This window comes from Rhinolophus sinicus, chromosome 7, assembly GCF_057876585.1.
Source record: "Rhinolophus sinicus isolate RSI-liver-muscle chromosome 7, RSI-T2T, whole genome shotgun sequence".
NCBI classification, from domain to species: domain Eukaryota; kingdom Metazoa; phylum Chordata; class Mammalia; order Chiroptera; family Rhinolophidae; genus Rhinolophus; species Rhinolophus sinicus.
In genome coordinates, this window is record NC_142507.1 from 2194394 (window position 1) to 2220854 (window position 26461).

At 45.3% G+C, this 26461-nt stretch overlaps 1 protein-coding gene across 2 annotated transcripts in view; it reads right to left on the bottom strand.

The window, feature by feature from the left end:
- Nucleotides 1–3362: 3362 nt before the first annotated feature.
- The window catches only part of LOC109444706 (carbonic anhydrase 13), a 29238-nt gene continuing 6139 nt past the window's right edge, over nucleotides 3363–26461 (bottom strand). For both annotated transcript variants that reach the window (XM_019726267.3, XM_019726268.3), the window contains exons 2-7: nucleotides 23167–23364; nucleotides 18798–18916; nucleotides 14900–14995; nucleotides 13799–13861; nucleotides 13117–13272; nucleotides 3363–5380 (exon numbers count right to left, since the gene is read on the bottom strand). In XM_019726267.3, the coding sequence (XP_019581826.1) occupies nucleotides 5261–5380; nucleotides 13117–13272; nucleotides 13799–13861; nucleotides 14900–14995; nucleotides 18798–18916; nucleotides 23167–23364 (752 nt within the window). In that variant the 3' untranslated portion in view covers nucleotides 3363–5260. The remainder of the gene's footprint in view (nucleotides 5381–13116; nucleotides 13273–13798; nucleotides 13862–14899; nucleotides 14996–18797; nucleotides 18917–23166; nucleotides 23365–26461) is intronic.

Sequence of the window (26461 nt, forward strand, 5' to 3'; positions counted from 1 at the left end):
CTACAGAAGGAAAAAAATTCACCCAGAAAATTAAGATTATACTGTGAACCTCTATGATATTTTATTTTTTGCTGAAACATACTTGACTTATAACATTGTGTAAGTTTAAGGTGTACAACGTGTTGACTTGCTATATTTACCTATTGCAATATGATTGCCACCGTAGGCTTAGCTCTTGTCACGTCACGTAATTCTCATTTCCTTTGTGGTGAGAACATTTAAGGTCTAGTCTCTTAGCAACTTTGAAGTTTATTAACAGTATTGTTGATTATAGTCACTAAGCCAGGCATTGGTTCTCCAGACCTTACGCATCTTCTGGTTACAAGTTTGGACCCTTTGACCAACTATGTTATTTTAAATGTGCATGAAAAAATATTCAGTAAGTATTGATTGATACGTGTCATGTACTATGCACTATTTAGATGCTAGACATACTGGATAACAAAATAAAATCCTTGTTCTTAAGAAGGTCTCCTCCTGGTAGGAGTAGCAGACAGGTGACATTAGAAATAAGTACCATTAGGTTTTGTTGTTGTGCTATGTGCTATGAAAGAACAGTGAAACAAGGGAAGGAGGGAGAGTGTTGGGTCGATGTGAGACGCTGTGTGGGGGCTGCAGTGTGGTGGATGGGACGGCAGCAGAGCATGGGGACAGAGGCCACAGATGCACAGGTCACACAGCCATCCTAAGGACTTTGCATTTTTTTCTGTGATAGGAAGTCGCTGAAGCATGGAGCTCAGTAGAATGAAGCAGTCTGGCTGCCGTGCGGAATGGACAAGCAGACAAGAGCCGGGCGGGCAGAGCAGCTGGGAACCAGGGTTTAGGAGGAGAGGCCACAAGCAGGCCCCGCTGACTGACTCATGTGGCTTCAGAGACGCGGTGAGAGTGACTGCGAGTCTTGATCGGCTGTTGGTGCCGTTTACTGAGATGAGACTCTTGGAGGGCTGGGCAAGGGGACGGCATGTGACATTGAGGGGTCAGTGAGGGTGTGTTGGTGGTAAGGTGTCTGTCACATGCCATGGAGCTATTGGATATATGAGTTAGACGTTCTGGGAAGGGGCTGGGGCTGCAGATTTAATATGGGTATCATCAATATACTAAATGTTGTTTAGAGTCATGGGGACAGAAAAAAATCACCCAGAGAAGAAGTGAAGGAGAGACAGAAGGACAGACTGGAAAGCAACAGATGGAGAGGAAGGAGGAAACCAGGAGATGTGTTTCAGAAGAAGAGCAAAGGGGTCCAGACGTGTGTGTGTGTGTGTGTGGTGTGTGTGTGTGTGTGTGTGTGGTGTGTGTGTGTGTGTGTGTGGTGTGTGTGTGTAGTCAGCTCCAGGTCTAGTAAATCATTTAATTCATGATTAGGCACATAGTATTTCTCTGAGTCTGTGCCAAGACGAAAGGGGAATAAAGGAAGGTGGGGGAGAAGCAGCACAGGCAACCTTGGGCTTGGATTTACGACTTAACTGCAGAGTGTTCTCGTGGGAGCTCACCCATAGGAAATTATGACAGAGCAATAGCTGTGACTACATTTTACCAAGTCATCTGAACGGTACTATCTGACCTGGTGGTAAATCGACACATCTCCAGTGAACATTTATCAGTTCCAGGGACTGATTCAAGCATTAATCTATTACAGAGCACTAGAACGTGGTAGGTATGTATACCTGAGTTCTTTCTTTCATTAAAAAAAAAAAAAAAATCAAATGGAATGTGTCCTCATAACCTTTTCAACCTTGCTAATTTTTAACAAGGATACATTTTCATCACCTATGACAAGGAGTGTTTGCTTATCACAGGAAGTATAGCCTCATAATCAAGAAAACAGACAGGGCTCTCTGCTTCCTCGTTTCCGTCATGTTGGTTGGGAAGCCAGAGTCAGCTTTGCTTTTCCTTAATAGAATCTGTTTAGTAAAAGCATAATTGGGGCTAGAATTTCCAAATCTTGTGATGAGTGAGCAAAGTCAGCGAAAAGGGTGCTTCTGGGAAGCTCCAAACACAAGAGAAGCTTTCATTGTTGGAGGAGGGAGCGCTTCAAGCCAGTGTTTGTCTAGGCTCCGATTTCTAAAGGGAAAAATACAGAGAGCGTATCGACTACAGAGCAAATCAAAGGAGCCAGTCGATGTGGGTTTAGCATTGTTGTCTCACTGCCTGACGTCAGGGTGTCCAACTGGCAGATGGAGAAACCTTACACAGCATGGTCCCCACACCAAGAGAAAGGGCTCTGCTGGGGGGGACCCTTGGGATCAGGGCTGCAGGAGTTTCAGAAATCCCAAAACTTTTTATTATGTAACAACCCTGAAAAGTGTCATCCAAAGTCTTTCTACACCTGCAACACCTCTACTTAGCCAGGGATGGTGACTAGTCTGACTCCCGTTCATCGCTGTCAACGCCCCCATTGCATCTGTAGCCCTGATTTTGTCCTCTGCTTCTCATCTGTATCAAAAGCGAAGCTTCCCTAGAAGAAAATGCCCATGAAAATAAAACAGGATGAAACGACGAAACAGGTATGCTTTCTTATTTTCTTTGTCTTCTTTTTTATCCATTCAGTAAGTAGACAGGAACAATGTCATTTCCACTCTGTGGGGACTATCCTGGGACCTTCCCAATCAAACTTGAGAATAATAATAATAATAATAATAATAATAATAATAATAATGGTTTAAAATTCTATACACCAGCCAACAAGCTCTAAGAGTTGGGCTTTATAATCTGGACATTATGGATGAGAGCAGGCACATGAAAACTTCCCTTAAGGGGCAGAATAGAATGGCCTTTAGATGTGAAAGTCCTATTGGAGTGGATGTGTTGACATGTCCAAAGAATGGATGGGCCGACTAGGGAAAAGGCTGATTTGTCGCAGAAGAAGAGAAAGCTGAACGCCACACACGTCCGTGTCCTGCAAGGACACAGTGGGAAGGACGCAGCCTCAGCACAGCCTTTGTTCCGATGGCCCGGCCGACCGTGCATAACCCCGCCCCGATCTCAAGGATGTGGAACAAATCCAAACTGAGGGACCTTCAATGGCATCGCTGGCCTATCATCTTCACAAGGGTGAGGTCATGAAAAGCAAAGAAAGACGGAGGGGTGGTGCGTCCCTGAAGGAAATGTGACCCCTGACTGAGCGAGTCGCTCTCGAGAGGGGTGAGTGGGAATAAGGCGATGGCAATCCCGCTGTGTGAGCTGTGCCACGGTCACGTAGGGCAACGTCCTGCCTTGTGGGACACAGACCTGCAAGTGTGCAGGACCCTCAGATGAGTCAGGACAAAAATGGTTTTTGCGGTGAGTTTGAAATCATTTGCTAAAGAAGAAGTGTGAAAACGCCATCTCATCCTGTGTCTCGCATATACAAGTCCCTGATACGGTTCAACACTTGTCTCATTTTCTTTATTGTGGTTGAATCCAATTTAAATTAAAATACAAAATGCTTAACAAACATACATCCAACCCGTGTTGTGGGAAGCAAAAGAGATACTGGTACTTACAGCTCCTTAATCTTCTCAACAGATAACACGTTAACACACACTTAGACCTTTGCCTCCAAGAGAGAAATAAATTAGCAATCTTCAAGGAAATCAGGGCTGTGGACAAGTTTTTAGTCTCCCGGAGTCCAATGTGTAATGGAAAGCACACCTTCCCATTGCAACACTGGTGTTTTTAAAGCCATTACAACTTCTGGTCACACAGGTAGATTTGGTAAGTATGCATTTAAGAAGAAACAATTTTTAAGAGATAACTTCCATCTTACTTGTAACGTTAACTTATAGTACATTTGATCACAAGTGGCAGGAGAATTACCAAAGCTAATTTTTTTACAGACTCAGTTCATTAACTATTTACTACGTGCCAATCTCCTGCGAGGCCTGAAGCTGTATCTTGTGAGGAGAAAGTGAAAATGACCAAAGTATCCGCTTCAGTCTTTGGAAGCTCATCTTATGCAATTATATGCAGCACTGTTACACAATTTCCTGATACTCAGTTATCCTGTCAAGAAAACTATCACAGGATAATTCAATTCTTAAACTCTCCATCCAGAGGAAGAGAGGTGTCTGAAACAAACCCTCACAATCAAGGAACCTCAGTTACACTTCACTAGAAGTTGGCAGGCGTGTTAACACGTGGCCAAGTCTTAAAGGTGGTTACTAAGTTAACACTTAGAGACACTTCTTGTACCAGAAAAAGCAAAAGGACCCCCGTCCCATCCTTCTTCACCAAAAACAGAACCAAAACATGCCAGAGGAATAGGTTAAAGGGAATATCGAGAGCCACCTCACAACATGACCTAAGACACCGAGGGACAAGTGTAAAGAGGAGACAAGCTTTGCCGTGGAAATGGGTGGATTTGTGGGCAGCTCGTATGTTCATAGGAGGCTCAAATAACTTCCCCCCAGTCGGCAGAACACTGACCTGCCCGGGGCTGCTCCCTGCTCTGCTGCCAACACAGGGCAGAAGTAGGCGACCCTTCCGCATGCCCGTGGGCCGCTCTGCTAGACCTTGTGGTCTGTGGGTTTCAAGCCACGTTAGTGCCATAAATTGGTGAGGAGCACGTCTGATCGATCATTAGCCAGTTTATCATTGACGTTACGTGAGGGTAACACACGGCACAATTCATTGGAGCTTAAGTAGCCATTTCTAACCCGAGGATGTTCTCGCCGAAACTGCGGGGGCTTTTGTGAGCAGTACCCCCTCCTCTCACCCCCCTGGCTCATTCGATCAAAGGCATCGGGAAGGAGAGTCAGCAGCATAATCAAGACAAAGCTGTGCTTTGAAAGGAAACATGGTCAACTTTTTATAACCGGCAATGATATCAAGACATGAAGCAGAGTCACTTGATTAGAAAAGGTATCACAGTTGTATCCTTCTAGAAAGGGGTTTAGTTTTCTCACCAAACACCACAGAGAGACGTGACTGACTCAGTCCCGACGACAGGGGAGCGTGTTTACTATGTTCTGAGGTTTGTGATGGCGTCATGCCTGCCCACAGAGGGAAGCAGACGGAGGGAAGCAGACGAATTTCACGGGTTTTGATGCAGAGCAAATGCTGTTTACTGCCCGACTGCCCGTGAGTGCAAAGCTGAGACACAGGAGTCCAGTCGGTGTGATGACAGAGATCCAGTTTTCTTTGTGGTGCTGAAGCTGAGAGCAAAACGGTACCGCAAGCTGGAATTCTAAGGAAGAACTGTAAGAAGAGATTCTTGCATTCGGTTTGGTGTTGCCCCTCTCCGCAGACATGTTGGGGGGAAGGGGTCTGCTGGTGACAACTTTTAATGGAAAGAGGCTCTCACTCTTCGGCCCTTCAGAGGCTGTGGAGGACGATGGTTGCTCAGCAGAAAGGCGGCAGCTTCGCCCTCGGCTGTACAGAGCAGCGTGCGGAAGGTGGCCAGCTGTCGAAGAAAGGGGAAGACCACGTCTCAACACACAGAGTCATGTCAGCGTTTACGAAGCGCCCTGGGTAGGACGCTGACAAGCGTATCACCTTCCCTCTACAGGAAACTAAAAATATTGCACTGCGATTTTCCTAAGTTATGGGTCACACGTAGTAAAGCAGCTCCTTTGCTCAGTTCTCACCACTATACAAATACCTACGGCTGCGACAACTAAGTGTTTGAAGAGCAAAATAATGAGAGGAAACATTTGGAGTGTGGTTTAAAGAGTATAGTTTGTAAAAATCAGAGAACGTCGCCTACACAGGCACAATGGAACGCTGGCTTCCAGAATGAGGTCTCGTTCCTGGTTCTGCCACGACCCACCATGTGACCTGGGCCAAATCACCCACTGTCTCCAGTCCTCAGTTTCCTCAACTAGGAAAGGAAGCGTTGGGTTTGATCACCTCAGTAGGGGTCGTCCGGCTCCTGGAAGCACACTGACCATGCACAAGCACCCCGATATCACACGGCCCGAGTCTCCTGGGAGCCACGTGGTGTGCAGCCTGCAGAATTCTGATTGCCTTCCTTTAGCTAGAAATGCTCTTGTTCTCACCGTACTTGTACCTGGTAAACAACCACCCATGGAAAAAGCCCAAGGTCATCAACCTCTGATAACGTTCCAATACAATTTAAGTCGTACAGACATATTTCTGTATGTCTTCATCTACATGGCTTAATTTTTCTTATTACAACAAATACCTATCCTGCAAACTTCAGACAATACTAAAGTACTAAGAAGAAAACGGAAAATACTAGTGATTATACCACAACGTATAAGCACTATTAATATTATAGCGTATAGCCTTCCAGATATTATTCTGTATATAAACATACACACATACACTTGAGATATTTTATTGCAAAAATGAGCTCAATTATGCATCTCTTTTGAAACCTTATTTTTTAAATAGGTAAATGTGTATATATATGTATATATATAATATGTATTAGACATCTTTGCATGTCAATAAATATAAATACATGTCATGATTTTTCATTGCTAAAAAGTTTTCTGTTGTAAGTGTGTTTTCTAAATTATTTAGCAATTCCGTGGGGATTTAATATTAATAAGATTTAGCGCAAGTCTACAGTAGTAAAATAAAGATCGAGTAAATTACTGGTATAATTCGACTGTCTCAAAAACATTCACCCAAACTATATAGCCTATTAACACGAGTAAGTTTTTTGGTGTTTGTTCTGCTGTTTTGAGTGAGGACAAAATTCTTAAATTTTTGGGAATGACAGCCTGCATTCTCTAAACTTTGCTGGTCCCTTAAGAGCAGAGCCACGGGAATTCAGATTGCGACACGGCCATCGGGACTCCATCACCACCACGAAGCTGCTCTGCTTCCCGCACAGGCTGGGGGTTGGGGGTCTGGGGGGTCCGTCAGAGCCAACAGGCAGCAGCTTACACCCACGCTCTGTGGAGATGGACGAGCAGCCCTGAAATTCCACAAGTGATGCTTCGATGTCTTTCAAAGGGGCATAGATATGGGGAAGGGAAGACAAAGATTTCCAGCGTGCTACCACTCCCGGTTCACTAGACCAGGTCATTGTAGCTAAAGCCAGAGGAGACTGAGGTGATTCTCTGGACATGTCAACCCTCTAAGCTCTGGGACCACAGGGAAGACACCCAGCCCTGAGGGGGTCCCCTGGAGATCTCGCTTTATTGATCCCTCTACCCCCTGTTGCCCCCTGCCTCTGCAACACCTTAGCCTCCTGGGTCTACAGCTGGAACTCACTCTAGAGATTTCTCTGACCAGCCTGCTCATTTCAGCAAGACTCCCTCAACCCATCCTGATGTGTCATGGAGCCCCTTCCCTTCTTCCCTTCATGGCTCCAAGCTTCCTCCCAGTCACTGAGCCCAGGGAGGCAGACCTCACACGTGCCAGTCCCCACTCGGGTTTGCTTCTCCAGCTGCGGTGTCCTCTGCCACTGCCCTGGCCTCACAATGCACAGCCTGCTGCACCCCCAGTGTTCTCGCCTCACCAGCCACTGGCTGTGTTCAGGCAGAGAATCTGTCCCTCTGTCACTAGGGCTGACTCAGCACCCACCCAGCTACGGGCAGGGGTCTCCCAAGTCAGCCTGGAAGCCCAGGTGGCTGGGACCTGCTTTGCTGTTTTCTTTGGCTCTAATCCTGAGATTTTCTTGAGTAGTAATCCCAGTAAGCAGAATCACTCTTTTCCAGTGTTTTGTAAACAGCTTTCATTATGTCACTCTGGTGCTCAAATGTCTCCAGTAGCACGCCACTGCCTGCCAAAGTTGAGAAATCATAAAACAGGTCGTCTCCTATGGGACATGGGGGGCCAGGCACTGGGCGAGGGGCTTTGTGCTACATGATCTCAGTTTCCCCCTAAGGCAGCCCCATTACGATCAGCAGTATACGATCGTCCCCATGGAAAGATGAAGAACGTGAGGGATGGCCAGGGAGCTTCAAATAATTCATGAACTAACCACACGCTCCAGTGCATCTCTAACTTTGTCTTGCCATTTTCCCCAATCTCTTTTTATTTCCTTTTTGTTATGGAAACCTCCAAACATACACAAAGATAGAATAACAAACCAATTTGAACCCACCACCAGCTTCAGCAGTCATCGACACATAGCCGAGTTCATTTCATCCTGACTCTCACCCATTCTGTGTCCCCACCTCCCATCCTGTCCAACCTGAATTATTTGTCTGCGAATTCCAAGGATCATTTCATCCCAGGTGCAAACACTGGAAAATAGATCTCTGTAATATGTAACATTTCTAACCCTAGAAAGGCCCCCCAACAAACTTGTTAGTGTGGCTTCTGAGCGACACCCCGCTCGGTCCACCACTCCTTTCTAGATGCTCTCCTGTCAGCTCCACACACTGCTCCACTCTCAGCCACTTCTGGGAAGGGCAGGCCCCGAGATTCTGAATGAAGAGACGCTGATTGGGTGCTTCTTAAAAATTCTGGTCCCTGGGCCCTACCTACCGCAGAGCTTCTGAATGGGAATTTCTGATAAGGCCCAGGGACCCACATCTGGGCACGCTTCCTTGGGCGGCTCTTGTACCACGGGTACTGGGTCACCACATACTCTGTACTTCCCTTTCCTGCCTTCACTTGTGCCCTTCCGTCTTGAAGCTCCTGTCCTTGGTTGCCGCCAACCCGTCTCCCTCTCTTGACCAGCCCACGTGTCAGCTCCTTCAAGAAGTCTTTTTCTGATTTCTCCAATGAAAACTAGTCTCTCTCCTTCCAAAGCTCCCTTAGACCGTAGGTTCTCCTGCAGCCACATTACAGCTTCCATGCATTTATTTTACCCCCTCTGTTAGATTATACATCACTGGAGGACAAGGGCCACTCGTAACACTTTGTCTCTTGCCTAGGCCTCGCGAGAAGTGGCAATTTTTAAACGATTCTAGAATTGGCTTGCACAGTCTCTCCTACAGCTTAGACCTTCAATTTCAAAACAAATGATACAGTTCTATGGATTGAGTCAAAATTAACGTTCAAGTGAATGACTTATTTCCTCGTTTCACAAATAGTCTAAAGATGCAGAAGTAGAGGAAAACATGTTTAGATTGTTAATCATCACGAATTACAAACTACAAAATTTTACTATGAGAAAAGGATATTAGAGTTTTGCTTCCAGATATGCTGGACCGAGACCCTGCAGACAACAACTCTAAAAGCAGACATAATACAAACACAGCTGGCTACAGGTACTGGGGACAGGGAAGGGGGCGGGGAGCATTCACGGTCACGTGAAGCGGAGACGGGACCTGTACAGGTCAGGTTTGTCGCTCCAGTTTTTCACCTGGAACCACAGCTCACCTGGGACAGAAAAAGCCAGAGAGGGGATCCCCAAACTCGGTACCCAAGAATCACACACGAACATCTCTGAACTGAGACCAGAGATGCTGCACAAGAAAGAGAATTTGCAGTTCGAGTCCAGGCAAGAAAGTTACCTGCTAACACCAAGGAAACAATACTCATCAGAGAAAAATAACAGAATCCAGAATCTTCACAATGTAATGTTTATAGCATCTAGAATACAATTAAAAACATGTCAACATACAAAGAATCAAGAAAATGGGACACATTCTCCAAGAAAGAAACATCAACAGAATCAGATGCAAGATGAACCAAATTTGGAAGTTACAAGGATTTTAAAGTGGCTTCTGTAACGATTGAGGGTTATGTGAAGTTAAACAAAGCGTCTTTTTAACGCCCGAGAAACCTCAGCAGAATAAGGTAAACACTCAGCAGAAAACTAGAAATAACGAAAGTCCTAGGCACTGTCACAATATATGAAAATGTGTCCACACAAAAGTGTGTATGGCAGCTATTCCTAACACTCAAATATGGATAACTATGTTCCTAACAGCTCAAAATTAGAAGCCACCCACATGCCCATCAATTAGTAAATAAGGTCTTTTTAAACAGTGGTATATCCGTGCAACAGAATATTACTCAGTAACAATACATACATAAAATGGGTGAATCTTAAAAACATTAGGCTGAGCAAAAGAAGTCAAACACAGAAGTCTTATAGTGTACTATTCCACTGAAATAAAAATCCTAGAAAAGGCAAAATTCGAGCGACAGCATCTCAGTGGCTGCCCGGGGCCGTGGGTGAGAAGAATGGAGAGTGCAAAGGGGCATGAGGACCCCGTGTCGGCCGGGGATCTATTGTCCATCTTGATTCTAGCGGCAGTAGTTGGTTTCCTTCTGTGTTGTACGGTTATACACGATAACCCAAATCATCAACTGTTCACCAAAATTCATGAATTTTATTGTATGCAATTTCATAAGAAAGGAAAAAAATGGAATTTCAAAAAGAGCATAGCACGAAAGCCAAGTATTCTGCACACTGAGTTTCAGCAGATGAGTAAGCCCTTTTAGATAATTCAGGATAACCCAGAGATACTTGGCAAGAAACAGTCAGCCTTCCAAAGACAATGACAGATCTGTAACCCAAAGCATCAGAAATAGTATATCTGGCCTGGCAGTTAAATCAAGCATTTCAGTAAGTGACTCTGGGGAGAAAAATGGACTTAAATCAAGAAAAAGAAAATGAAAACCATCTGATTTACCCTTTCGGTCAAACAGTGACTTGGCAAGAAATGGCAGTAGAAAAAAAAATTGGCACCGACTTACTAAAAAGAGGATTTAATCTTCACAGCTAGTGACATTATAGGGTGGGATTGGAAAATAAATAAGACTGACGTTTTCCAGCGACTTCAAAAATAAAGAGCTGCCAAAACTGAGATTAAAAACCATCTTTTGGAAAACAACTCTGAAGTTGGTGGTACACACAAAAGATGCTTTCATTTCACTTTGCATGAAAGAGCTAAGCAACTGAATAATCTTATCAACCCTCTTGTGTTTTGAATTTTTTTAAATAAACTTTTTATTTTACAAGATTTTCAGGTTTGCAGAATTATTGCAAAGTTAGTACAAACAGTTCCTGAGCACCCCACACTCAGCTTCCTCTACTACAGGCATCTTACACTAGTGTGGTCCATCTGTTACCACTAATGAGCAAATATTGATATGTTATCACTAACTGAAATCCATTCTTCACTCAGATTTCCTTTGTTTTTCCCTACTGTCTTTCTCTGCTCCAGGATCACCCCAGGAAACGGCCTTTCACTTAGTAGTCACGTCTCCTTGAGCATTTGACAGCATCTCAGACTTACCAAGGTTTTTGATCACCTTGACAGTTTGGTGGGTAGTGATTAGGTATTTTGCAAAATGCCCCTCACTTGGGCTTTGTCTGATGCTTTTCTCATGGTTAGACTGGGATTAGACTTTTAAAATATCTTTTGCTTCATTCTTTAACTCTTAAAAATCACCATCACATCATATTATAATAATGTAGATTACCATTCATTATCATTTCATTCTGGTTTAAAATGAAAATGTCTCCAAGTGTTCCTGCTACAGTAGATTTAAGGGGATGCTTCAAAGTGAATTACCAATCACACTAAAGCTTTAAAATACAGCTAGTATTTTATATACTCTCCTGCACAAAAAAACCCCAAAACCCACATTAATAATTAATATTAATAAATTGAGCCTCAGATAAGATAAGGTAGTGACTGCACAGCGAGGCAGTCATAATTCCTAGAATTACAGGGAGATATTTTGGATTAGGTTAATGTCATGCGTTTTAAGGCACTAACACATAGTTTGATATATTCTCATCCAAATCACAGGCAAATTTTTAAACAGTTCTCTTCCAAGTGGTTTTATGGAACACAGATATCCTTGAACTAGGAGGAAAAACATGACGCACTTATTGCTACTTCCTCGTTATAATGTATTAACTCGTACTATTACTCTAACATGTAACAACCGTTGCAAACACTTTCGCACATGGAGGGGAGAAAAGGAACTCCCCTAAAAAGCCACTGACTCAGTGACAAGTCATTGTTCTCATGACACAACTCACCTCATTTGTGATGGAAAAAAATCCACAGGCCTTTTCATGTCAGCCAACCTCTGGATTTGTAACCAGACCTTTACAAAAATTTAATCAGTATGCCCCGGGTTATGATTTGGCTTTCATCGTAAGGACAAGGTCAACAGAGGTGGCACGTGTTCCGCAGAACAAGGGGAAACGCTCCCTGACATGACCTTGGTACACGGGAACCCACTCTAGTCTCTCACTGGGGGGAAAACAAAGAACGAAGCAGACGGGCCCGCCCAGAACATAAAGGCTTTAGTAGCTGCAAAAATTATTAGACTGTGTTCTTGCTAAGATTTTCACAACACCTGATTCAAAGGGAAACCAAACCAAACTGAGTAAGCACTGCATCCCAGAACACACACCGAGCGCCTGTCACAATATCCAGTCACAGCGTTCCTGGCTCTGAGCAGAGCTTCTGGGCAAACAGCCTGAGCCTGCAGACAGCCTGGCCCTGCGGGAAGCTCTCCAACCACAAATCAGAACAATGAGTGGGGAACCAACTGACTTCTGAGAAGAGCACAGGGGCCACCCACAGCCTCTAGCAAAGAAACTGAAAGCCCCTCAGGCAGCCCCACCAAAGCCCAAAGCTGACAGACAGAGGTGGTAACCTCGGCAGGCAGCGCGTTTCTCAGGGCTGCCACTTTCTGAACGTGAGATCTGTAGGAGCAGCACACGTAGGACTGAGGAAACAGGGGAAGGCCCATCTTGATGCAGCCTGGTTCCTGATTTTCCCATGTGTGGCCCAGCCGTTTATAGCTCAGACAGAACGAAACAGAAGCAAACGGCGATGGGGACTTCACTTCCATGAGTGACTACATGCACGTTACATTTCGAAGCCGTGGGGAAGAGATCGTCTAGTCCTACAAGGTCAACTAAGAAAGGGACCTGTGTCTCCTCTGGGCCAACCACACACCTGACTAATGAAGGGGAAACAGCAGAAATTAAGGGCACGGTTGTTTTGTTGTTTGTTTGTGTTTTTTTTTAAAGATTCAGCTCTTCCTAAACTAGCTGAAAATCGCACATTCTCACTTCTGAAATTCACATTCCCCCCACTTTCTCCTTTGTTCAAAATTATCATCTATGCCCAATGTTGCCTCACTGTCTTTGGAACTTTCATGCTTATGTGAATTCCCCACGCACACATATTAAACATTTGGTTTTCGCCCGTTAAAAGTAAATACATAAAAATAAAAAAGATTCAGCCCAGTTTTCTCTAAGCTATCAGGACCAACCCGGAGGGAGTGACGTACCTGCTGAGAGCTGATATTTATAGGTTGTTTTAAAACGATCCATGTGACGCTTTCAAGAAGAGGTGGGACTGTCAGAGAACCAGGGTACGTCCAGTAATCCCACGACGGAGGAAGCAGAGACAATGGGTCAAAATTCGTGAATCGAGTTTGTTTCCCCTGGGGAAGAAAAGAGAATGCCACAAATCACGTTCAGAAAGCTCTACACAGACTTCGAAGAAAACATAAATCCCACGAAATATTTCTTCACTGGACTGTATTCATTCATGGAATGATTTAGTACCTGCTTTGTGTATTTCTAAAAACGTATCTGCCTTAATCTAAAACTTTTATAGGAAGTAGGACATCGCTTAGATTTCTTTAAGAATCACGAGATTTGTTTTCATATAAGTGGTCTTTAAAATGCATTGCCACTGAAGGCTTATTCTGCGAAACTCCAATAACAGAAACTAATTATGCATAAATAGATGTGTCAGTGATCATTTCAGGTAATGGAAGACAACTCCCAATTTTCAGGAGATAAGTGGTAACCAGTTACTTCTGCTCCATTGGTGAAGGTCCTTGAAACCCACTCCACACACGGGAGGACATGCTATGTCTCAGGCCTCCGCTTGCAAAAGATGGCAAGAGAACTCGGGAAAAACCAGGAATGTCTGAGTCATTAGTAAACCAGGATTAATTTTACCTTTTCTTTAATGGAATCCAAAATGTCAGTAATCTTTTGCAGTTGAGGATTAAGTTCACCAACCTGAAAACATGAAATTTCAAAAGAAATGATTACTGTTCCAGATCAGGTCTGAATCACCCCATTTCCGTCACTGTTTTAAAATTCTTTTTTTAAAAAAACAAAAAACAAAACAAAACAAAAAAAAACACAAACCAAAGACCTATGCCAGCCCAGAACAAACAGTGATTGTCCCACAATGCAGCTCTGTTCCTCGGGCCTTATCATGCCTGAGGAATCTGAACAAGATAACATTACAGGGCAGCTTGATCCCCAAACCAGGAGCGATAGCTTCCCATTTCTTTAGCTTCAGGAATGTTTAAGATACAGGTTTTGTGAAAGAAACCTTGCTTAGGATGCTTCCAGAATACCTGCGTTATTAAGCCAGATGAGACCGTCAGAGCCTAGATCCAAACTATTGTGAACATGAGAGGGAAACAGCTCCCACTCTCAGCCTAAAATGATTTGAGGTCTGCCTTAAGGCAATCTAACACTGAGCAGAAATCTTCAGAATAGTGCCGGTAGCTTTTTTCCTTAGTGGAATGGGTGGCAAAACAAAGGTGCACACCCTCCCGGAATGTGGTCGCAGTGGGAGCTGAGCGGCCCCACCCACCCACAGGTGTGATGACAGCGATACCTGCCTCGCCACATGTGAAGGCAAGACTAAAAAAAAGGCCGCTTCATGTAGGACACCAAACCATTGTGGTCCAACTCATGCCTGAAGCTTCAGGAAGTTAAACTTGACTCTGCCTCGTATCTGTAAATATTGCGTAACTGGGAAGAGCTGAGAATACAGACTCCCTTCTCAGGGCCTCAGTTGTTATTTCAGCTGCTGCTGCTCTTCAGGGAGAACGACCAGGGGACAAGAGACAACAGTGCTCCTGGGGCATTCTGGGCCCTTGTGAAAACCATGAACATGCAAATGTTTAACGTTTGTTCCCAAAGGAAAGCGTCAAACCTAGAACCAGTTTGTTATTAAGACGGTGGAGTGTCTGCTCCGTGACTGAAACTCTACCCAACATGGCTGATTCCTTATTTCAAATGAACCCAGTGGGTCCTGACCTGTAAAAATACTCCCAGGACAGCCAGTCCGTCGGGCTCATGAGCTGCCTCCACGAAGCTGGGGTATTTGTCTGAATTCCAATGAACGACGTGGAGCTGAAAAGGAGGGACACACGTAAGGCAAACGCTCTTTTTCCAAACACTCTCAAAACCCTCAGTGTGAGTAAAGCATGTATGTATTAGGTTGGCACAAAAATAATTGCGGTTTAAAAGGTTAAAAATAATTGCAAAAACCACAATTACTTTTGCACCAACCTAATAGATGTGCTGGCACTGCGTACTTTAATGTGTAACATGTTCGTTGCCAGAATCCGGGACAGAAACTGCCTCTTTAGTCCAAAAACTACGGTATAGGAAGGGAAGGCCCACGCCACTCACTAGTCCGTGCCCAGCTATGTTGAGGCATAATGGCTGCTTAGAAGGTTCTGGAGCACCCCCGTCATGGCCCTCTAGCCCTAAAAATCTCCAGCCACCATTCTCTAAGGACCTGGTTTTTGGCCTTCTGCAAAACCCAAAGGTGTCCCAAACGTCCTGCCATCATCAACAGTGCAGTGTCCCAAACATACAGACAACTGGACGAGGCTGTAGAATAACAGTCATGCAGAAAACCACCCCGGAGGGTCTTCGTTCCTGGTGAAGGGAAGAACAAACTGAGCTGGGAGCTACAGGGCAACGTGACGTACCGAATGGCTGGGCCAAGACCACAGCCAAGGAGGCCGTGCTATGTGAGGCACTGGCTTCAGGTAAGATCTTCAAGTGACCCCCTTAGTCCCTCAGGGAGGAAACCTGTGTGAAGGGTTTCATGCACAATCACCTTTCTCGCTGACTGATACACAGACGGTTTCGTCCATTGAAACACATTTTTATCCCATCCTTTGAACACAACTGCATCTTACAGGCAATAGTATGGGGGCATTTCTGGATAAAGAAGGATGACCATAAACCGTGAACTGTAAAACTACAAACCAGGGCACCGCCGACCAACACTGCGCAAGATGGTGGGCTCCAGACGGCCGTGGTCGCCGTGTTCCTCCCTAACTATGCAGGTGTGACACAGTCGGGGAGGAACGAAACCTGACAGCACTGCATGATGAAACAGACTTTGCTCAGCCCACAGGAGATGCAGATGTTCCACAGGGAGGGGCTGAAAAGGACGTTAAAGTCGATTCACATGGCTCCCTGCCAACTCACCACTTCCCTTAGGGAGAGGTGACACCACAGCCACAGAGAGATGTGAAATGACTTCACGTCACAACCACAACTGAAACCACTGTGACACTACAGACGCTATATATCCTTCTGCTGGTTAAAAAACAACTGTTTGAAGTATGATGGGAAACCAGAGCAAGAGAAAACTTTTGCTTGCTTTAAACACGGCCTTCTCTCAGCCACACACCCTGTTTAACTGGCAGCGGCAGCTTCTGAGGAACTGATATCACTTTTATTAGCACTTGTATTTGAACTAAAACTCAAACAAAGAAACGACAGTCACCTTTCCTGACTACCAATGACAGATGCAGTGATTTGAGCTGAATGTCAAGAAGTGATTGCAGCCACTGCAAAAGTGGAGATAAGATTCTTCGTCACTGGAAAACGATGGCTGAATAATATTACTCAACTTCAGCATTTAAAACTGCATCCACTCACACATAAAATATGCTGAGTATGTCCCAAATTGCTGTTAATTTTGAAATCATAGGTTTACATCACCTACACTTTTAATACACATACTAAAATGTGGCATAGACTGTAACCAGATAAAGTTCCCAATACGGAGCGGACTATTAGTGTACGTTTTGTATATGCACACATCTTGTTAAGATTTAGATCACTTTTCTCTCTCTCTTGTCATACATCATCAGATTTGGCCCCCAAATTAAATTGTTATGTAACTTTCAATGTTTTTTTTCCTGTCATTTCTTTTTTCTTCGTTTTTAAAATTTTTTTTAAGAGATCATAAGGTGATGACAGTCCTGAGGTTAGGGACAAAAGTGGCTGGAAAAACCAGCACTGCCCAGGTCAGCCACTTCCAGAACCTTCTAACTTGTGTCCCGGCTTTCGCATTCACCCGACCTCTTCCCCACCAGCAGCTAGTTGTCGCTCATAATATCCACAGCACGGCGGGCACGTCGTCACCCCGCTCAGAACCTCCAACTGTCTTCCTCCCCCTGCATTAAGGACGGGCTCGGAACCGATCGCCGGGCCCCACATGGGGTGTGGCCCCGGCTGCGTCCCTAGGACGTGGCTTCTAACTTCCCCTCTGTCATGACTCCCACTCCTAACGCCCACACCTGTCACCTGGAACAGGCCAGTCTCGTTCCTCCATGGGCATCTGGACTTGCTCTTCCCACCTGCTGGGAAGCTCTCTCCAGACTTTCTCGTGGTGGCTTCTTCTAGTCATTCAGGCTCAAGTCACGTATCATCTCGAACAGGCCCTTCCTCACCACCCAGTAACTCTCGGATCATGTGCTATCACTTTACCGAAGAACTTACCACCTGCCACTTGTCCCTGTCTACCTCGAACAGGCTGGACTTGCTCTCTCTCCAGCAGCATTCCTACCTCAACCCAGAAACACAGCCCCTTCCCCTCCCTCAGCCTCAAGCCCAAGCCGCCAGCAAACCCCACGGAGGCTGCACCTCCCACCAGCTCTCCAAACGCCCATCCTCTGTTACCTGGAACCTCCCAAAGCCTCCTCACTGACCCCCGTTATCTACTCCACTTCACTCCAATCTATTCTCCAGTTGTAGCCTGAATGGTGTTTTCAAATGAAACAACAGCCCCTTTCCAATTCAAAGCCAGTCAGCGCTTCCCACTGCACCTCCAGGCAAGTTCACAGTCCTACCAGGACTCCCCGGCCGCCAGCCTCTCCCACCGGGGCCTCCAGCAACTCCCCGTGTGGGGCCCGGGCTCTGATCACACTGGCCGTTCTCTCCTTCCAGTGTGCGAGGCTCGTTCCCACCCCTAGTCCCCACGCACGATTCCAGGCAGGACCACTGCTGTCCCTTCCCTTTGCTCCTCCACAGAGAAGCACCCCCGAACTGTCCTTTGTCCCTTCGGGACGAGAAGGAGTAAGCTGAGCAAAGACTGAGGACCTGGCGGGAGCTCAGCGAATTCTTAAAGAGGGAATGAAGGAGGCAGGCATTCGGGGTCAAGTGACAAACGAAACGAGAACCAGCCTGAAATACATATTAAATAACGGTTCCCGTCGAAACTCTGCCCACTGCAAGGAGGAACATCCACTTGCGAGTCAGGACGGCGAGGCTCTGGCACGTTTCAGGATCTGAGCGTCCTTGTCAGGAAGCCACAGGCCAGCTAGCAGGAACCCTCTCTGAGCGTCTACATTCAAGTCTGCTGAAAGTGTAACCATAAAACAACGGACCAGTTTTCCTGAGCTGCTGTGAGAAGTGACAAGGCAGTGACCCAAAGCCTGTGTCTCATGCCCACAGCGCTTCCGAGATGTGGGGTATGGTAGGTTTAGAGCACAAAACTCTAGAAGCAAACATGGGGACTGTTCAGACCAGACCGACTGAGGTGGCCTTTCAGAAACATGACAGGTATTGTAGAAAGAGTTTGTAATTCAGTGTCAGGCAGACCTGGTTCAAACCCGTCTGTACCCTCCCGAGGGTCTCAGCTGCCTTAGTCTCCAAGTGCCCGGCTGGCTCCCTGGCACAGTGGGCATATAACCCTCCCGCTTACGGTCGCGTCAAGGCTCAGCGGGGCCACTTCTGTAGCTGTTCCCCGGATAACAATAGTCTCATACGGATGACGAAAGCAGTGTCATACACTGTGACACCTAACTGGCTCGGGACCCGTTTGGGCTCCAGGAAGATGTCATCTATGTTTTCCCTCCCACCAGCGAGGACAGCTCCGAGCCAGGGATCCCGCCTGCTGGCTTACCTCGGCCGCATACCTCACGCCGTCCACCATGTGCTCAGAGCCGTGGTCATCAGCGGCCCCCCAGTGCAGGTGGAACTGTCGCAGCCTGTAGGTTCCAGTGAGCGGACCCCCACGCAGAACTAAATACGGACACATTGTAGATCGTTAGCAGAAAACATGATCACGCGTGCTGCCCCACCCACAGCGCCTCGCCGAGTCACTCTACACGTCAGGTCCTCCAAGGAAGTTTTACAAGCGTGTGGTTGAGCTTGCTCACAGGAATCCAATGTTTAGGTGTGTAAGGAGCAAACATGAACATTTTCAAAGGTGAGAGGCCCCATCACACAGATCTGCGTGGAACAGCTGGGGAATCACCACAGGCACACTGGCTAGAAAGCTGGAGAACTCAGAAGTCAGGAGTTCTTGGAGACAAGCTCTCCTCTGCTTAAAGGAGGATGGCACCCTGTGTGAAACAGGACGTGATGTGCGGGGTCCGTCCTGGGCTCCGCAGAGCAGCCAGCATCTGGCTAGAAAACAGCCGTCAGCATTCCTAGACCTGGGCTCACTCTCTCTTCACCAACCCTGGTCTTACACCGACCCCCTAACTGAATGAAGCCTCAGCTTTCCTGTCGCCAAGCTCAACGTAATAACACCACCTCCTCCCAATGCCGCTGTGAAAACAAGAAAAACTGAACACAAAGCGCTCCCGTCTGCCCCGCACACGGTCAACAAATATGATCTCTAAAACTACGGCAACAGAATCACATCTTAGGGATGTAGTAGAAAAGCTTCTTAATAGGAAACGTGGTCCTAAAGTATCTCGTCCAAAGTAGTCTTTATTGGGCAGGCTTTGGAGGACATGGGAGGTGAGGAAGCAGTGGGTGTGCAACACACACACACACACGCACACACACGGCCAGCAAGATTCATCTCCCACCAACGCCCAACAGGAGTAAGTGTTGGACTGGTGAGGTGCAGTCTTAACAGTGGTTTGATTTAAATTGCCCTGCTCTTCAGAGATTATATATATACATTCACAATTTGTCATGAATGACCCACCTTACATAGGAAGGAAAAGGTGGTAAGAGGTTTCACATGCACTTTTCTACAAGCAGCAAGAAAGAAAAGGCAAAGAATATATTTCCCACAGCACACCCCTCCGAGCTATACTGTCGAAGAAGGGAAGATCCAGACCGCTGTCGGTATCCACCAGCACAGCTGGACTCATTTTTCCCAGAACTGAAGCTGGACAGCGGGGACTAAGAGCTGGTGTCCTGGTTGGATCAGCAGAGATGGGAATAATCCCAGCTCAGCCACTAAATTCTGTGGTCTTCCAAAACTCACTTAAGCCTCTGTGGGCTTTGGCTTTCTTGTCTATATTTGTGTTTGTCTATTTTTAATAGGACATTGGACGGGGTGTTCCTGAACTTCTACAATTCTCAAAAGTGCACGAGGAAGAAAATTGGGAGCATACATAATAAAACATCTTGGAAGGTTGAATGGTTGGGGCTTCTTTTAGATTCATTTGGATCCAGATTTCTTCACAATAAATATAGCTATTTTAAAAGCCTACTAAAGAGTGAGGAAAAAAAAAAGAAGAAAAAGAGAGAACCACTCACACACCAGACTCTAAAGGTGTTCTTCTGTGACCCTGTTGCAAACAGAATCATGTCGTTGGTTCTCCCCCTGTACAATGTCCATGAGGGCAGAGCTGGCTTGTGTCCCTGCTGTACCCGTCACCTAGCACAGACTGTCATGAAGGAGATGCACGGTATGTATTTGATGAACGAATGAAGAAAATATCTGATGTGTCTCTAGACAAAGTTTCAAAGACGTCTCCCAGGTAAACTAACTTCAGAGGCCCTGTCACTAAGTGACTCCACGCAGCACGGGTGGAAGGTTCCAGATGACATCGACGTCTCTGTTGTCCTTGCTGTTGCACAATAAGACATGAGCTGAGCCAAGAAGTCTTCCCTTCAGAGCTAAAGAGCAGGTTGGAGACCTGGAGTAACCCGTGCGGCACTGAGTTTGGGAAGAGACACAAACAAGCTGGCTCAGGAGAAAGCCCGTGGTCCCCAAACACACACCGTCAGGGACAGGCCCCAGAATCATGGCTGATCTGTGGAAAGCCTGCTCACAATCCTGGGTTTAAGGCCAGATTAGCATAGCTCTGCTTGGTTAAGCAGCGAAGCTTGCTTTCACTCCACACAGCTGGCTCCACATTTGGGAGTTTCCACTAAAATACCCAACCTGGGGCTACGGTCAGCAAATGTCTAATTGTGGAGACCATCCTCTCAGAGGAGCGCTGTACGCAGGCTGGGCAAAATGAGTCAAATATCAAGGTTAACGTAACAGTGACTTTGAAATAGTCTATAGCAAAACAGCAAAACTGTGTATAAAATGAACAGTGGCAGCAAGGTATTTTTCATGAGTGACTTAGTGTTTTCAAGTGTCAAGTTATTCACCTCATTTTCCAGCCTCGATGAGTAAATCAATATTATTGTCTCCATGTGAAGTCTGAAAACAAGTGATTGTTGCTCCAAAATCTCACTACATACATGGAGTCCATTTATCATTTCATTCAGGACTTTTTAAAACAATTTATTGCTGTCACCTGCTATACGCTGCAAAGCCCAACGACGCTGTGAAAGTGGAAAGAAAGATACATGCTTTTCTATTGCCTTTGACTTTTAACATTGTTAGTCATTTGCCAGCCCCACACATTTTCTGAAACTACTCTATAGTTGGCTGCCTTGAATAATGAGCACGGATGGCAATGAAATCAGGAAAACAAATTTAATTAAAAAGTCACCACAGTGGTTCAGGCACTTCCTGTCTATCCCACTGGGACACAGAGTCCTTTAAGGCAGATCGGTCTTTTCCTTTTGGTCCCCAGGACCAAGGAGAGTGCCTGGGTCAATTAACAATACTGACATGAAATAAGAAGGAGACCTCACCTGGAGAAGCACTCCCCCACATACTTCAGTGTGCAAGGCTGCTACTGACGTGCCCTGGAAATCCCTAACGGGCATATTCCTAGGACCAGTGAACGTGATGGAGTGACGGCCTACCCACTGTGTGACACATGTCCTCGGAAGGAAAGCTAGGTGAACAGCACCCCTGTGGTTTGCCTGGAATCTACGCAAAGAGCACAGATCTGCCAGGGTTAGACCATGAGAGAGAGGGAGTGAAGACATGGGCGTTCCCAGGCGCTGGGGCCGGAATTCTTTATGGAGCCCAGAGAACCTTCCTGAAGCCTGGGTGTTTTGTGCTCTGAGAACACACACACCAAGTTACTCTCCGGTCGATCACTCATTCAGTCAACAATTCCTAAGAGCTTACTATGGGCTGGCAACTGTGCTCAATGCCAGGTCTGCAGTGGTGAGAGGAAGAGAGAAAGGAAGAGGAAGACGAGGAAGAGGGGAGAGAGGGGACCTGGGCCATCACAGAGCAAATCAGAGCAGGAATTGGTTCTGACCAAGGGTGCCGTGTTACAAGGAAAACACAGCTTCAGGGGAAGGACAATCTAATCGGTTCTTATTCTAAAGCTAGGAGTGTAGCCTCAGTGTTTGTACATCTGAGGCATTACAAACAGTATCCAAGTGCGACTGTGGGTGCTGGATGCTTTGTACCTGCAAAGCCCTGGGCTGCGACAGCGCCCATTCCATCAACCGTATCTACTGACTCAGATTCACGACACTGAGGGCGTGGAGGGAAGGCAACTGAATATACGTAAAAAGCGAGGCCCCTCCTTCCCCCAAACGTTGAACATAAAGATAAGAGTGTTAATCTTTCTCTGTTCAATTTTTGCAATGCTCTGAATAATATGAATCACTTTTATGAATTTGACGGATATGAGGAAGAACTTTTATGGGTTATAATTCTTGCTAACGATACAGCTGAGCTTAATGAGTAAGTGAAAACTTTTTTACAGTTTAAGGGTTTTTAAAGTTTAACTCTCTTTATCATTAATACGGCAAACACAGCGTCACCCTAATATTAGACAGACATTTAAAAAAATTAGTCAAAGTCTTAAAATCTGATTCTAATCTTCTGTCTCATCTTACTTTTAAACTTGACACCATCTACTCCTTGGGGTGGACGTGAGCTTGAAGAAGGACTCCATGCTCATGCTAAGGAAATACTTTTTCTGCTTTATTTGGTTAATTCATTATATATAAATGATACTAAAGTTTAACTTGGTCGGTCCCTTATTTATCGACGGTGTGAAAGACACTCTCCCCTGAACTAATCAAACACAACTTTTATCCCAAGTTCTAGCACAGTAGTAACACACAATGCACAGATGTTTCAGATACCGGAGAAGAGAGTATCACTGAGTCAGTCACCCAAGTCCTGCACCCCCGACCAAAAAAAAAGAAAAGCCAACCTGATTTGTCCTCCGTGTCGTCAAAGTCCACGCTGAAGGAATGGCCATTGTTACTGATGATTTTCGCTGAGCTTGGGTCATACTTGATGCTCAGAGGCCGGAGGGAAGAGTCATACTTCACTTCTTTGGTTTTAATCTCAATCGGCGATTGCTGGTCTCCGTCAGCAATGGGGAAGAACTGGTTCCAATGAACAGGACCTTGAAAACACAGGGCCGAGAAAGGAACAAGCGACTTATTTCATCCAAAATACTTGTTGAGAGCAACAGACTGTGCTGGAGATTGAAGAGAAAACTAAGATTAATAAAATAAGATCTTCGTCCTCAGGACCTCAGCATCTAACTGGGTTTGTTTTTTTTTCTTTACAAGCCTAGTTGCTTTTCTTACAAGTATGGAAGCCTTCTGGTTTGCCTTCATTCACATTCAGAATTAAACTAACCCTTGTAGACAAAGAGCATGTAAGTTGTATAAGGGACTTTCTGAAGGAACTCTTCTACCAAACTAAAAACAACAGTACAATTCACTATGAAAAACAATGAGGTTCAGTGTCAAGTCCAAGAAGGAGCCGGGGTAGCTGTGGAGGTCGTGAAGTTTAAGGGCTGAAAGAACTGATGGAGCTGAGAGCTGTGAGGTGCAAAAAGGCTGTGGTCCTACTTCTTTCTTCTATCGCTCACTGGTGTCGAAGGGGGTCTCCCAGGCCTCAACTCAGCTGTGGGGAGCAACAGGCATATTGAGGAAATACAGAAAAGTCCCACGTAGGAGAACCCAAACGAAATGGCTGCACCATGTCAGGAAACGTAATAGTGCTGATTAGCGGCAGTGGAGTCAGGCAGCAATTTATTTCTCTTTCTACATTTCAGAAAGTCATTCTGTGCTTACTTTGCCAATGCTACATTTGAATTCCAGAGTGGATCACGACAATCCTCACCCTGATCCTCTATTAAATGAGCCCAAAGTGCATCAAGTTCCCAATCAGACACGCGTTTGGTAACCGGATGTGGACCAATACGTCGGCAGTTCTCTTGTCTTGTCTCTTCACGTCTCTGGGAGACTTGATTCAAATTCTGCCTGTCAAAAGCAGCCGTGAGGTGGCAGCTCCAGGTACGTGCCAATTCCTTCTGCAGACTTGAGTCACTGTCTGGGTCACAGGTTCTTCTTGTCTCCTCCACTGTACCTGCAACTTACACAGTCACCACTGGACAAGGAGACACAGCCACCACTGGGCAAGGAGACAGAGCCACCACCGGAAACACAGCCATCCCCAGGCAAGGACATGTCAGGGCGACTGACTAAACTTTTCCCTGCTTCACTAACCAGCTGACCTAATTTCTCTAAAACTCAAGTACTTATAAAAATGCTACAGCATGACAATTAACTACACATTAGTGATTAACAGCAAGTATTTTTAAAAGATTTAGAATGAAATTTCATGAAATGCAAATATATCACAATCATCTACAGCTTCCTTCCCTAAATCTAATAGCCCCTTTTCACTCTTCATTTGTGCAAAGGAGAAAGCATAAATTTCTTCCTTCACATACGTATGCTTCGGGTACAAAAAGTCATGGCATGTACACCTAACCACACACAGAACTTAAAAGTTGTTCTCTTGTGCATCTGACACTTGGGACTTCAAAGCAACTTGACACATCAAAAGTCCTGGCTTACAACGTATTACAGGAAAGGCCTTACATTTCCTTACACAGTACTCTCATTTACCTTTCTAGTCGTCTTTCTGAATACAACCGAATCCAATTTTATGTGAAAAAAAGAGTTTTCTGCCTCCCTGCCACCACGTATGAGCCAACCTAAAGATAATTAGATTTCAAAAATGCAGTGCATGTGTCACAGATGTTGTTGACTTTTTTCCAATCAGGAGTTTTTTTCTTCTCCTAATTCATGTACTCTCCTACTTCCAGTCCTTTATAACCATGAGTATTTTTTAAAACAGAGGCAAACTAAAATGAAATACAAATAATACCCCTTTACATCCAATACTCAATATTATATATATTAAACACTATGGCAGGTTCATTTCCCTGCCTCTTAAGAGCCCCCCCCTTTACATTTTCCAAACATCCAACTTTAAACCCATTTAAACACAGTTCCTAAATAGAGAGAGATGACGTTTCTTCCATTGCTTCAAGAACTTTTGAATGGCCACAGTGATACGCAGTTTTCAGTTTTGGACACATTCCCTAAACTAAACCCATAAAACTATGGAAGGTTCGCGGAAGCAGTTACAGGTCATTTGTGAAGGTGCTACCCCCTTCCAAAGCCTCTTATCTGCTCATTCACCGCCTTTGGCCGTGGAAACAGAAAACACGCAGGAGTGGCCAGCCCAGTGAGGATGCATTTCCAAGGGGATTTTGCCACAGTTGATCCACTTAAACGTGTGGTCCTCAGGATGTTATTGCTGCTTCGAGCAGGGAGCCAGTGAAGGGCCCCACAATTCTTCAAAGAACTGAAAAATCACTCCTCCTTAATGGCTTGCTTTCCTGAGATGGAGTTTTTAGATTTCTGAAGAGGAGCTTCAATGTTTTCTAACACATTGAAGAGGAAACAGTACTCAGGGATCGGAAACACCCTCCTACCTAACCATAGTTATTGGCACGCAGTAACCATTAATTAACAATAATGCCCATTATTCCAGCAGAGAAGGACATTGAACGAAATTTATGTCAGAAATTAGCAAAACGTACTCAGTCAAAAATAAGCCCACCTAACTTATACTTTGCATTACTGAATTCCTAAATTTCACCCGCTCCCACTTTTAAACTGGTAATTTAACTGTAATCTCAAAGGGCTACAATTAGAAATGAAACTTTCTTGTTTCTTTGTGAAAGTAAACTCTCTATAAACTCGACAATGCTGTTCCATAATATACACATTAACCCCAAAACCATCACCACCATCATCATTATTCCCAGACTTAATGTTGACAGTGATTCACTATGGGCTTTCTTGGGGCCACTCCAATTAGTTCAAATAATCTGCATTTGAAATAAGTTCAGCTTAATGCAAATAAAAGAAAATGGTTTACTTTTGATAAGTTAGAATATACAAGAAGAAAAGTATATATCTTATTACTGTTGCTTCCGTCAGTAAATACATGTTGGCGACGTGCTATAGTCTAGCCGTCCTTTCTAATCGTCCGCGCCTGCACGGATGAGTGTGGAAGGAGAGGCAGAAAGAGTGAACAGGGGCCCCAAGTCCAGCTTCACTTTCCAGTGAGAAGCTAAAGCCTTTGTAAAGCCCGCATGTCAGCCAGCCAACCGCACGCTGTGTGGGAACAGT